At 37.9% G+C, this 14,741-nt stretch overlaps 1 protein-coding gene across 3 annotated transcripts in view; it reads left to right on the top strand.

Moving 5' to 3' along the window:
• KIF21A (kinesin family member 21A) overlaps positions 1-14,741 on the top strand; it is a 181,651-nt gene that overhangs the window by 152,068 nt on the left and 14,842 nt on the right. The window contains exons 27-31 of one of the 3 annotated variants that reach the window (XM_075551887.1): positions 1,523-1,630; positions 2,808-2,936; positions 6,617-6,655; positions 10,525-10,661; positions 12,976-13,156. In XM_075551887.1, the coding sequence (XP_075408002.1) occupies positions 1,523-1,630; positions 2,808-2,936; positions 6,617-6,655; positions 10,525-10,661; positions 12,976-13,156 (594 nt within the window). The remainder of the gene's footprint in view (positions 1-1,522; positions 1,631-2,807; positions 2,937-6,616; positions 6,656-10,524; positions 10,662-12,975; positions 13,157-14,741) is intronic. The other 2 variants (XM_075551888.1, XM_075551889.1) reach the window with 2 other exon arrangements.

Below are 14,741 nucleotides of genomic sequence, written 5' to 3' on the forward strand. Positions count from 1 at the left end.
ATTATATCATCGTTCACTGGTAAAAATGTTGATTTTTCAAACTAATCCTCATGCACACTCTAGCAAATGATTTATGGAATGACTATATATCTACATTAAGGAATACGCCCCAAAGTGGCATACACTGTAGGATCCTGCAGATAAAAAACAGTAGCCACACTTTGCCAACCTGGATGTCTGTTAACTTTTAAACTTTAAATAACTCAATTTTATAAAGTTATTTTTGTTGACTTTAATGAAGTAGTTTTATCTGCTACCTTTAACCTCACATTTTATTTTAATGAAGTCAGAACTTCCCTGCATGTGCTTGAAGTGGCCTCTGTGATTAACTGGAATTCGCTGTTGGAAATTGCTAACCAGTGTAGCTGCGACACCAGTGCTTGTGTCAGGGATGCCTAAGAGAAATGCTTTGGGGGCTGTCAGTGATGGGGATTCAGATCAACTTTAGGAACCTGCATGTGTTCAGTATTTAGTCTGTCAGGTGAATAGACTTTTGGAACCCCAAGACAAATCTGTGGCCTGGAATCCAGACTCAGGTAATACCCTCTTTTTGCCTATTTTTAATTTTTCAGAAAATTCCTGTAGGATAGTCTATAAAACAAATCTTTTGGGTTAATTTTTCATGTTTCATTTTTAAATTTAACAATTGGCCACATTTGGTACAGTGACTCTTATAAGTCTTAGTACTTTGCTGTTTTTGCACCAAGCAGAACAATTTATTCAAATGACCCTTATGATTTAAATGATTCAGAAATGCTAAAACACGATATCTTCTGTGTAAACAAAGACCAGGGACACAAAATTTAACCATATTTCATTTTTACCTTAAATGGGAATCAAATAAGCCCATTCAGGGATCTGGCTTTTTAATTATATTTTTATTTTTATTGTTAATATTACTAGCCAGTGATAGCAAAGATGCCTTTTTCAGTTAAAATCAACTACACCATACACAAAAAAAATCATAGTCTAGAACTTGCAATTACATAGAAAATAGTCAATACTAAACTTTATGATTAGACAACAATTAGACAAAATTTTATACTTGCTTTGAATTAATCACATGAATATAGCAATTGTATGTGCAATCATTGTTGTGATTGGTTATAACTTTACATTGTGATTATCTAAATATTATCTCATTAAACATTACTTTTTATATTCTGATATCCTTATATGTTATTTCTTGGGAAGCCATACTTTTACTATTTTAAAGTTCAAAATACTTTAAGCAAATATTTCTGCTTAATTCTGAATATTCATTATAGCTAGTTTGGCATTGATGTTTACATTCAAATATAATAGTTTTTCATATATTTAATATGGTTATAAAAATAACTTAAATATATAATTGTTAAATTTCTGTCAACTAAAAATAATTCATATAATAATAATTCCCATATGGTGATCTTTCTCAAGCTACACTTTATAATATATTTAAAATTTTAGGTTACACACGTAGGAAAAAAATTCTGTGCATAGACTTAAAATTGGATAACTAAGGAATCCCTTTCTATTTTAGTGCCAGACAGCCATCTCTGCCAGAAAAAAAAGCACCAGAGTCTTCCCCTGTGTCAAGGAGAAAGGCTTATGAGAAAGCAGAAAAATCAAAGACCAAAGAGCAAAAACAGTAAGTTATTCCTGTCTTTTACCATCTAGACTGAATAATAACCGCTGTGCTTAGGTACCAAAGTATAATAGTGAAACTGTTTTTTCAGATTCAGGCAGCCTTTGTGATTACAGCTAATTTGGCTACACAAGACTATCAAGTCAGCTGGTAATGTGACTCAGTGATCGCTTAACTTTCTGGGTTATACTCACATACTTTTACAAATATGTAAGCACTTGTAACCAATGGTGCAAACTTACGTATTTTAAAGTTTCACTTGTTTTAAAAGTCATTGCGTGCATTATGAGGATTAGTTTATTTAACCCTAGATGTTATGACGCAGTGATCCACTTAAGGGGACACTTGTAAATGGTAGCCTACCGCATACAGAAAGTTGAATGGATCAGAATGCTGTTAACCATTCGACCTCCCAGGACGCCCACTCCACCCTCGGGTGACCTGGGTGGCAAGTGGCATGGGCATACCTGCTGATCAGCATTTAAGTAGACATAAAACCAAACACATTGTCATCAAGTAAATCCCTAATTTCTCTAACCATAAATACAGAAATAAGCATTTTCTTGACCATGGTGGATGATCTTAGAGCTCCCCTCCAGTGTGCCAAGGGGACACACTGTGCTTGGACCAGTGGCTGAGCTGACTTGAAGCTCATGGAAATTACCCTTCTCAGTATCCTTGCTGCCTATTGTTAAAGATGTGAATTTTAAAATTTGTTTGAAATTAATCAGACATCACAGAAATAATTGTGAGGGTGGGAAATGAAGCCCAATAAGGGCTTAAAAATAAATAAATGATTCAATTAAATAAGCAAATCACTCTTAAATTCTCTTTGTCTGTTTCCTCATTTGTATAACGAGCAGCTTTGTCTTATCTCTGAAATTTTAGAATTCCAAGTTTTACTTGCTCTGTTGGTCTGGGCATTTGATTAGCAGCAGATTTTTCTCTTTAGTGCCATCTTGTGGTGAATGTAACAAAATCCAGTGGAATAATTTTTTCTTTAATTGCATTGCACAGAGTATTTATTTTATCTTATAATAAAGAAGGAACGGAAAGAAGGAGCTTCCTAGTGAAAAAAATTTCGTGACTGTTTTTCCTTTTAAAAGCATGTTTCTTATAACTTTCCTAACTAATCATAACCAATTAAAGCCACCTATTTAATGTTCTTTTTTTTTTGTAGCTCAGATTCTGGAACCTCAGAGGCTAGTCTTTCACCTCCTTCTTCCCCATCAAGCCGGCCCCGTAATGAATTGAATGTTTTTAACCGCCTTACTGTTTCTCAGGGAAACACATCAGTTCAGCAGGATAAGTAAGTCTCTATGGAAAACAGCCCCAACTCCCTACATAATAGACGGAGCCTTCTTGCACAGTCTGTAGGAAATCCTTCACCATCTTTGTGTGTGGGAGCTGGAGTCCCATGTGTGAACCCTTCCTCTACTATGTGCATTTTCCCAAGGGGAAACAAACTATGTAGCCCAAATTAGAAAAAAAAAATCTCCTGCTGAACATTATTCCCTGTTGCAGATTTGCATTCCTGTCCTCTCATTACTTGTCTTGCCTTTCTTTTGCAAGTAAATTGGAATATAAATCTCTCTGAGACCCCGTGAAGTTAAATGTCTTAGAATTCTTCAGCTTCTGTGAGCCCACAAAAACCTCTAGTCCAGATAACCTCAAGAGAAAAGAGGCCAATTATTTTACCCTTAGTAGCAACAACTCTTTACAAAGCATGTTATTAATCATTAAACTATTTAAGATGTGGCTACCATAAAATCTTAGTAATTGTGATCTTGGAATGACAGAGGATTTTGGGGGGTGGGAAAGGTGGTAACAGGGTAGATGAAAGCTTGGAGGGGCTAGAAAATGCAATATTCATTAAATTTGAAGTGAAAAAAATATTCCCACCTTGAACTGAAATCTCTCTTGGAAGAATTAAATTCCTGCCAGAAGGCATTTATTAACTCTGGTTTGTCTGCTTTGATTTTGAATTATAACATTGTGGGTATATGTACTTGATATCCCACTTCCTGCCCCAATTGTTTGTTTTTTTCTGTACTCTTCTTTCCCTCTCTCTGTCAGTAGTCTCTGAAATTTATAGGGTTCAAGTTAAGACTCTGTCTAGAATGTTAGGTTTTTCTACCACCACTTTACACTTAGAGAACCATGCTACCATTGTGTTAGTCTGGGTAGACTAGAGAGGCAAATCCAGGGAGACTCATATGTGTATAAGAGCGAGATTTACAGAAAGAATAATTATACATTAAGAAAGCATGCCAATTGACAGACCTGATTGACAGACTAGACTCCAACCCCTCACTTTTAATCCTCAAATTGACAAATGATTATATAATTACCATAGACGACCCCTTGTCAATTTGACACTTTCATAAAACTCTTTAGCCATATATAATTTTCAAATAAACAAAAATAAAACCTTATCTGTACCTAACAGGATAAAACTAAAATGCATACTATTCAACATGTGCCCCCTTCATTTAAACATAACATTTTATAAGTGAACAAAATAAAATATCCTATGCCTAACAATTGCAGTTAAGTAACACCCACATGTTAATCCTATAATCCTATGAATATATATTCCTCCACCTATGAAAATTTGTAAGCCAACCACTTCATACCTTTATCCTCCCAATTTTGGGTATTCAGTTTCTATACTACCCACTTACATCAACCAAGTGCTCTCGAGAGACAATCTTTCTTTGATGTGAAGAATCTTCTTTCCAGTTGGAAACCTGTGAAGTCTGCGTCCATAAACAAAGTCAAATCAGGACAGGCCATCCACAAAGTCTGTAGCAATATGCATCAGTTCCCAGCTCAAATATCTTCTCTTCATCTGGTCGGGTTCTGGTCAACTCAATGCGGGCTGCTTCACTTAGCCTCACCAGGGTGTCCAGTGTTTGCCTCAACTTTAGAAAATAGCCCACCACAAATTCTCAACAAGCCAATCCCCCTTGCTAGGTCCTGAACCTCAGACCAGTCAACCCACTCTCATCTTCTCCGCTAGTTTCTGTAAACCAATTCCACGGCGGCTATCAGTGGCCAGACTCAACCCGTCTCTCTATTGCTGCATTTCTCCCACTTCCACTCAACAAGTGGATCCAGGTGGTAACCTAGCAAGCATTTCAGCCTGCCTAACATTCAGTCCTAGGGAGGAGTCTTCTTCATGGTTCCAGATTTTTTTCCAGCTTCTGACAGAAACCGCTAGAGTTCAAACTTCAAATCCAAAGAGTTCCTTTTTCTTCGATCTGTCAATCTTGCCCTTAGGCAGATCTCTTGAAATGCAAATATCCTGAGTACTCCAAGGCACTGGGTGGGCTTATCCTTTCAGAGTCTTCTTTGCAGGCTTGTCTTAAACCCATCTGAAGATCAAATTAATGGCTCAAGGCAAGTGGGTTTACAAGTACTGTATTTTCATACTTCCCCAAATCATTTCTATAAACCCTTATATCCACAATAATAAGCAGAAGAAATCAGTATAATAAATTAGAATCATATATTAAAATCAATTCTTAAAACAGTCATGTTCAATCCTTATTTAGCTTATGTAAATCCTTATCTAAACTATTCTATAGATACAAAAATTTGGGATTAAGCCTCTGAGAGCAACCATTTAAAAAAATCTTGATTAGTAGATGACACGTCCTTTAAATTGATTATATAAGCAAGTACTTTTGTGTGGAAATAAAAGCTCCTTTATAATGTTAAATGGCATCATATCTCGTAATGAATTCAGAAAAGAGAATATTTGTTACATGAAGAATTACTCAATTCTATCTACCTTGTGTTCACAGTCACACATATTTTCTGTCATTCTTTTGATGACATGGACTATTTAGTCATAGGCGCCTCTTTTACTAGATGTTTTTGGGAGGGACCCGTAGTTTGCATCATCTCCAGAAGCTGTAGCTTAGAGGGGCATCCTGCACCATACTGAGTTCCATCACTCTGTGGAGATCCTCTGGGAGACCAACAAAGTTCACCAGCAAGTTTATCCCACACATTGCTGCTGGTCACAGCTCCTGTCCACTCTCATTGTCTCCACATTCCATCCAAGGTTGTTATAAATTAAATAATTTTTCCTAGTAACCAGTTGCACAGGCAATCTTGGAAACTCCAGATGACATCTGAAAGTAGTGAATCAACTAGGATTTAATTCCCTTTAAAATTCTCTAGCTATTGCTGAGATTTCCTTAGTCAAAGGAACTCGTTGTTTTTGATAAAAATTCAAGTAAAAAGTTATTACACTTAAGTAGTTTTCTCCCCGTTTACACATAGCCTAAACTTAAAGTACTAAATGTAAATGTGAAAACCCCATTAGAGTGTAATGTCACATTAGAGGTTAAACAACGTGCTAAATAATAAAATATAAAAATCCCCACCAACAAATAAAAAACCCAGTCACTGAGTCAATGTCAACTTAAAGTGATTTTCAGAAGCTGGATTTTCAGAAGCTGCAAATCTTTACAAGGGCAGCCTCATCTCCATCCTATTGAGAAACTGGTGGGTTTGAACCACTGACATTGATTCAACAATCCAACACCTCAATCCATGGTGCCACCAGGCCTCCTTAAGAAGTATAAGTATTAATGGGATGAGCTAATAGTTTCAAAAATATGAAACGTTTTCTAAAATGGTCATAGCGATCGAAAGAACACCAAAGTGATGTAGTCCATATACGCCTTCCAGGACAGACTTCTAAGAAGTGAGGAGAGGTTCTGTAGATGAATACAAATGGCGAAACTTTGCCCATGCCTTTTTCTTAGTTGAAACATAAGAAGAAAACATTTCCCCTCTCTTAGCTGCATTTTAAAATTGCTGGTATCCGGTACAAATGGAAAAGCAGGGCTCTTTAAAGGAAATGTTTGCTGTGTCTGTGTGTTATTCATACTGTTGATTTTCAGTTCAGACGCATGTCTTTGCCTGTGGACATCTGTGTTCTTTACTCTCATAATTCTAACTCTTTCACTGTAGGTCTGATGAAAGTGACTCCTCTCTGTCGGAGGTGCACAGGTACTTTCTATCTTTCCTACGTTCTGGCCTTTCATTGATGCTCTGAAAGACTTTCTAGAAATTCTTAAAAGCAAGTCTCCTTTTTGTTGCATGCCTTACTTGTTGCAAAACATGAATGCACTAATACTTTCAAATATATCAATTTACATGTATTTTTGTAGTCATGCTTCTTAGACAAAACAGGGGCAAACTTTTTGTATGATACCTTTAAAATTTGTACTATGTTCTGTTTGTAATCTAAATATTGTTTTGAAGCAAACTTAAGTTCTATGGACATTGATGTCAAGGTTTGCTCCTCAATGAGCAAATATTTTCATTATCTCAAGTGTGGGAGAAAAACGAAGCATTTTTAGTGGCTGGCTGGGTATTTTAAAATAAAACATTTATCTTTTTTTGGGGGGGGGTGTGACTTGAATGCCTAGAGGGGAAAAAGGATATTGTGGTCTTTTTTTTTTTAATAGGAAAAAGGAGGAATATAAAGCAAAGGTTTAAAATGAAAAAATAATAATGATTAATTCTGGAGTAAATTGAAAAATAACAATGTTACTTTTTTATATTATGGATTTTTTACCCCATTTTTGGATCTCTCTCACCTCCTCCCCCCATCATGCCCTTTCCTTATTTATCATTTTGTTACCTCCTCTTTGCCCTTATTTTCCCTGTTTTATGACCACTTTGCTGACCAGCAGATCCTCCAGAAGGTAGGCAAGGAGTGGGAGAGGAAATTAACTTCTTTACATTGATGGACTAAATTTCCTTTCAGAATAGATCCAGTGTGTACATGTGTAATATTTAAAGAAATAACTTTAAAGTTGATTTTCATATTTCAGGATGTTAGTAGGTTTTTTCTAATAGAAAAAGTAACACCATAGTGTGTTTCTAATTTCTATATTATTTCCATTATCTTTGATGAAAGGCAACAATATAAAACATTAGCCTTACTATTCTTACTATATTTACTAAATTTTAGAGCAATTTCAAGTGTCTAGCGTAACAAAATGCTGTAGTTAGTTTTTAAAGAAATGCATGACATATAACCGTAAATTGTGTAAGAATTTAAAAGGGGCATCCTGCTGTCCACAAAATGCTTTCCCACAGGCACTAGAAGCAGATGTTTACTGAGTACTTTGATGAGGTTACAACTTCTGACACACTAACATCATTATCCTGAATGTCCTAATATCAGGCACCTATTTCATAGATACCTTAAAGATGGAATTGAAGGAAGAAAATCCTTGGAGATGTGAATTTTTTTCTTATGATGGTTTGTGTCCTTAAATGCACATCCAAAATAGCTTTGATAATATTATGAATTTTTCTTGTTGAAATAGCCATGTCTATTCTGGTTGAGAAGTGACAGTAATGTCTTAGTCATCTACTGCTCCGACAACAGAAATACCACAAGAACGTGTTCACAGACAGAAATGTGCCTTCTCCTACTTTAAGAGGCTGAAAGTCCAAAGTCACGGTGCTGACTAGTCACGGTGTTGACTAGTCACGGTGCTGACTAGTCACGGTGCTGACTAGTGAGAGACTTTCTCTCTGAGTTGGCCTTGAAGGAAAGTCCTTAACTGTAAGCTTCTGACTGACCCTGGGCCAAAATTTATGTGCATTGCATTTCTGTCCATTGTTTTTTATCTGCACTCTTGAGCTACACCATAGTGAATCTAGTATCCTTCTTTTGGTGACAGCCTTGCAAACATTCATATCTTGGCTGTGTCCTCTCCCTAATTAATGCGTGGTCTTTTGTCAGCTCAATCGCTCTAGTTTCGTGATACAATTTCCAGACTCTCATTCTGCTGCTTGCCTGTTTTGGGGAGATTCTAATATTTCTGTGTCCTTCGTAAAACATGGCGTCCACACTGCACCCTGGTCCAAATGTGCTCTAGCCATAATACTGTTAGCTACATTTAATTCCTTCTGAAATATTTACTTCTATTAAATAACCGATTGATAGTATTGGTGATTGTTAATAAGAAAAGCTTTTTAAACCTAGAGTGTAGTTAAATCCCTCTCTTCTGTTCCAACTTTGACATAAATTTTATGTTTTCATTTTAGCCAAGGGCTATTTTAGTGCTAAGTAGGTAATTTAAAATGAATGATATTTTGTTTCAATCATTTTTCTAGGCCATGGAATACAGTTTCTAGCTCTGTGATCTATCAATTCAATAAGCAGGAATAGATTTGCTCTCTTTAGGGCCAGGGTTCGATTAACTAGGCATTGAAGACTTCCTTCCAGACGAACAGTGTGAAATGCTTATTGGACGGGCCTATTGGCGGCAGCGTATGGTCTTCCCCCGGCGTGCTGCCCGCTAACCTTAAAAATAACTTCCCTCAGTGGGTTGCTGAGCTCATGTTACCTTTTATTGAGGAGCACTTAAAAAATGAATCTATAATGGCGTTTTAATATTTTTTCTATGGGATTCAAGAAGAAATTTTATTCAGTTATAATTTCTGAAACACATCATTTATTTATTTGCCTTTTTGGAACTTGGACCCATGCTCCGCCTCTTGCATTGATCTTTATGATTCTGTAGAGCACTGACAGTGAGTTTGCCTCCACAATGGCATATTCTTTCACGATGCTGCAATTGTTTTATTACAGAAAGGCTAGGACTCAAGGCATAAAGCAGTGACAATAGCTCCAGCTTATCTTGGGCTCACATTTCTTCTTAATTCTTTTGGCCCTTTGCATCTTGAAAATTTTACTCACTAAGGAAATAGAAACAAACAAGATTTGCTTTATTTCTGTAGTTTCCCAATGTTATGCCATTTGTCTTAGATAATAGAAATATTTGTGGTAAGCATAATTTATTTCACTGCTCTGAACAAAAATACATATGTATGGTATATATTCCATGCCTTTATTAATGCTCATCTTTAGCCTTCCTGATAGCAACAATCTCAATGTTGAATCCTCATTTTACAGATGGGGAAACTGAGGATTGGAAAATAATTTCCATTTAATTGAGTTATCTTAGTTTGTATCTTTCTTAAGCTCTTTTAGCAGAACGACAGTGTGTAGAGCCCTGGTTGTATAGTGGTTAAGAGTAAGGCAGCTAGCCAAAGGGTCAGCAGTTTGAAACCACCAGTCACTACAGACAGGGCTTTCTACTCCCCCAAACAGTTACAGTCTCAGAAACCCCCAGTGGCAGTCCCACCCTGTCCTATAAGATGATGTCAATTTGATAGCAGTGAGCTGTTGTTATAGCATAGGCAATAGGCCAATGGCATAAAGGAGAAACTCTTAGAAGAAAGAATGCTAAACTTGGGAGAAAGCTGACTAAAAGCTCTATTTTTGCTTGTTTGTTTTTGCTGTTGTTGCTTTAACCTTTCTTTTTTGAGATAGTCATTTTTGAGGCTTTGCTTGTTTTAGCTTCTCTGTCTATACAGTCATTTCTGTTTCTTCAGTCTTGGGCTCAAATTGCTTTGTTAGTGTTGTTTGGGTGGCATGTGTTATATTTTATCTGACATGTCGGCTTATGGCATGGATCCACGGCTTCTAATTGTCCATCATGTCGAATTCTTCCTTATCAGAGCCCAGTAGATATGCATTGCTTACCTCAGCTTTAGAGACATAAAATTATTAGCAAGAAGAACAGAATGTATCACATGCTTTGCTTTTTTCAGAATGCAGCTGCTTGCAGGTACCGCATTAGTTGATGCACCCTTTCATTGCCATTACTATTTCATACCGTGACTCTGCTCTTTGGCTTTAAAATGAAATGACAATGGAGTACTCTGGATGTTGTTATTTAGTAAGGTTTCTTAAGTTGGGGAAGACAGCTATAATTTGTCTCATGCTGTAGCTATTAATTGTGACTGAAATGAATTCTCCCCCCACTTTTTTTTCTTTTTTACCACCACAGGGGCATAATTAACCCATTTCCTACATGCAAAGGGACCAGAGCTTCTCCACTTCAGTGCATTCACATAGCTGAAGGACACACGAAAGCTGTGCTCTGTGTGGATTCTACCGATGATCTTCTCTTCACGGGATCAAAAGGTGGTCGCAGTTGTAGAATGCGAACATTAGAGAGTTTGTTTTGATGATTAGATTTCAGCAGGCTTTGTGAAGAAAGATAAAACTTTTTAAGACCTGGTCAGAATCTGAGACATAATCTGGTTCAACCTCCAATGTTCTATAAACCATTGCATAGGTGGGAAGAAAGTAAACTCTGTTCATGTTACACTGATAGATTGTCGAGAGCCTTTGCCCTTCCGTGTTTGAGAGCTATTATATACAAGGCTCTGAATCTAGTGTTTCAGATTATATGAAAGTTTATAAAATGACCTTACACCGTGTAACGAACACAGTGGTAAAAAGAATAAGATGTGGAGGACAGATGACCATTTCTTGAGTATTACTAAGTGCCAGAGACTGGTAAGCACTATACAAATATAGCTCACCCAATTCTCACAATGCAATACAGGTTGACTTTTACAGATGGGAAATAAGCAACGTACTGGCTTAAACTTTGCTCATTAAGTAGAAGAGTCAGAATTTGAAAATAAGTCTATTCTTCTCCAAACTTGTTCCGGCTCCTTCAGGTGGAACTTCAAGCAATTAGAAGTAAACTATAAATCCTTAAAGATCTGCAAAATAAGATTGTGGGGTTTCATGAATAGCTTATGTTTAGTTGTGAAAAGCAAAGCAAGTTTTGACAAGGTGGTATTGAGGGTGAACTTCTGAATATGGCTTCTCTAGTACGGGTAAGGATTGGCAAACACGATTACAGAACACCTGTCCTGGAGAAAAGGTTACAAATTAAATATAACCTATAGATACCACTTTATTAAGCCTCCAAAGACAAAATGAACCGTCCATAAGAAGGAGATCTTCAGCATGAGGTCATAATGGTTGTCTGAAGGATTCATAGCTACCTATAAAGAACATGGAAAACAAAGGCAATTGTCACAAATCACGAATGGTGGCAGATCAATTCATCAGAGTTGCAGGTGGGACTACAGAAAAGGGAAAGGGCAGTGATTGGAATACATCAATCACAGCAAATGAGAAAGTTTCCAGATTAGTTCTGAGGCACTCGAACCAAGTAGGTTGAGGGATGGTTCATAATCATGCCTCTCAGGTACTCAATTTCCAACAAGGGCATGCCCAACCAAGTCGGGCAGTAGTAGCAAACACACACTATCCAAGGCAAATCTTTATATCATCAGTCAGTGTCAGAAAGAACACCATGGAGGCTTCATGTGGAGACACAAAATCGATTTAAGGCTCCGATTGTAAACTGTAGTCTTCTGGTACACTTAGTCCTTAGAATTTAAGCTGGAATCTACAGGAGCCCTGGCAGTGTGGTGGTAATGCATGGGGCTGCTAACTGCAAGGTCAACAGTTAGAAGCTACCAGCTGCTGCTCGAGAGAAAGACAGGGTTGTCTACTCCCATAAAGAGTTACAGTCTCAGAAACCCACAGGGACAGCTCTGTCCTGTCCTACAGGGTCACATGGACCAAATGGCAGGGAGGGTTGTGTTATTGTTGTTGCTGTCTTAAGACAGCGTACGCGGAGACATGGAGGAAAATGTGGGGTGTGTTTTAAAACGAAACCTCACCGAGTTAAGTAGAATGTATGTAACAGAAGGGGTGGGCAATGTAAGATGGTAAAGTGCAGGGATTGGAAAGCTAGTAGATATTCTTCAGTGTTTAGGAACCCTTTGAGATTCAGTTCAGTCAGCCATATGTGTCACTCATTGTCTGTGATAGGAATATCAGAAACTAGATATGGGGTAATGACCATCAGTCCCCCCGGTTTAAAAAAAAAAGAAAATAACATTATTTTTGCTAATGATTTAAATTAAATTTATCTCCATGGGTAAATATTAGATATGTCAGAAGACAAAATACAATAGTTCTATTTCGTTTTATAAATTAAAAAAAAAATCCACTTTCCAGTTACTTCTGGAAAAGAAAGGGGCGTGTGTCTTTGGGTGTGGAGAGTGTTGTGAGAATGCGATCCAAGCAGATTGTTTAGAAGATGCCGATTTCAGGCTGCCACTTGAGTCCTGGGGGCACTCAGAAGCAGGGCTCTTGATAACGAGAGTCAGATTTTCATGTAATTATTTGAAATGCATACAGCAGACATTGGTGATTTCCATCCACTCCTTTACCAGCGTGGCCTTGGACCTGCTGGAAAGGGTAAGGAATTGAGTGAGGAGGCCTACTCCAGGTTAATAGAATCATTTCCAAGTTGTCTTATTTTGTTGTCTAATTATAGGAGAAAACTTGCTTAAACGTTTTATTAGGAGAAACTAATATAGTTTATGTTAATGGTCTTCCCTCCTCTGTCATCTGTTTGTTTCAGATCGTACTTGTAAAGTGTGGAATCTAGTGACCGGGCAGGAGATAATGTCGCTGGGCGGTCATCCCAACAATGTCGTCTCTGTAAAATACTGTAACTACACAAGTTTGGTCTTCACCGTCTCAACCTCTTACATTAAGGTGTGGGATATCAGAGACTCCGCAAAGTGCATTCGAACACTGACGTAAGTACCTTAGAGCCAGTATACCGACTAAACCAAACCAAGACCACTGCCACTGGGTTCATTTTGACCCACAGTGACCCTATCAGACAGAGTAGAAGCACCCCTTGTGGTTTGCAGACGGGAGCAGAAAGCCTCGTCTTCCCCCCTCAGAGCACCTGGTGGAGTCAAACTGGCAACCATGTGCTTAACAGCCCCGTGAATGATCTGCTGTGCCACCATATATGATAAAAGTACTTTAAAATAAGGTGGGGGAAAACCTATTGAGAGAATAGTATTAAACAAGCATCAGCTATGAAACAAGAAAGGATAAACCAGTTAAGAAGTATTTTTTATTGTAATTAACAAGCATTGACTAAGAATTAAAAAAAACTATGGCAGAGACTGCATTGATTTTAGCACAAATTTCATATCTATAGGTTATGTAGACAATTGGAAAATGTGTTAGGGTGTGTTTTCTAGAGAAACAAAACCAGTGACTAATGTGTACGAAAGAACTGTGCATGAAGAAAGGAGTGTAGGGGTCAAGCCAAGAGGGGAGTGCAACAGGCCGGTGAAGGCAGCGAAGCTACAAGGTGCCCAAAGAATCCCAGTCAGAGACGTATGACTTGGGGGACAGCACTTGGCACCCCATCTGAACTGATTGGGGACACTGAAATTCTAAAGGCATAACTGGGGGTGGAGTTGGGTTTGGGGGACATTAGACCATTCCATCCCTGACTGTGAGAATAGCAAGGTGGACTCAGTATGCTCGCCTTTTGGACATGATTGCTGAACACTAAAAGGGTGTATGTGTTGTTAGGTAAGTGGACTTGGGGTAGATAGCCCTGAAAAAAATGGGGATGTGGCTGAGCGTTTGTAACATGTCTTTCTCTCTATTTAACATAGATGTATTCATCTGATCAACATCATGATCCTTGTTAGACTTGTGACTGTCCCCATGGTTGTTGTTTGTTTTTTTTCTTTTAATGTTTATCTATACAAGATAGGCAGGAGAAGAAATCTTACAGTGACAAGGCTGAAGATTCCTGGGGGGCATGGGAGGGGAGGAGGCAGGGGAGGTGGGTGGGGAGCCAACAATGACAGGTACAGGGGAGTAGTAAGTGTTATGTAATTGACAGTGAGGAGTGTGTAGCTTTCATGGTCATGTTTGATCAATTGAATTGTATCTGAGAGGAATTATTAAAAGGTGAACAATGAGTAAATATAATAGTGGGGTAGGAGGGGGAAAATATATATATATATATATAACAAGGAAGCAGATGGACCTTGGACTTCTACCTAAATCTTGCCTCAGTACAAGAACAGTTTGCCCTAATAATGTGGCATTGTGCGATACTCACCTTCCTGTCATGATTGCTGGAGACAAAATGGGTGCATAAGCAAATGTGAAGAATAGTTTGATGGTGCCTGGCTATGAAAAGATATAGTGTCTGGTGTCTTAAAGGCTTATAATTCACCAAGGGGCCATCTAGCAGGGAAGCAACAAAGCCCACCTGGAAGAAACACACCAGCCTGTGTGATCATGAGGTGTCAACGGGAAGAGGTATCAGAACTACAAAAACACCCAACCAAATAGATGTGAAGG

Source organism: Tenrec ecaudatus, chromosome 6 (assembly GCF_050624435.1).
Source record: "Tenrec ecaudatus isolate mTenEca1 chromosome 6, mTenEca1.hap1, whole genome shotgun sequence".
Lineage (NCBI taxonomy): Eukaryota > Metazoa > Chordata > Mammalia > Afrosoricida > Tenrecidae > Tenrec > Tenrec ecaudatus.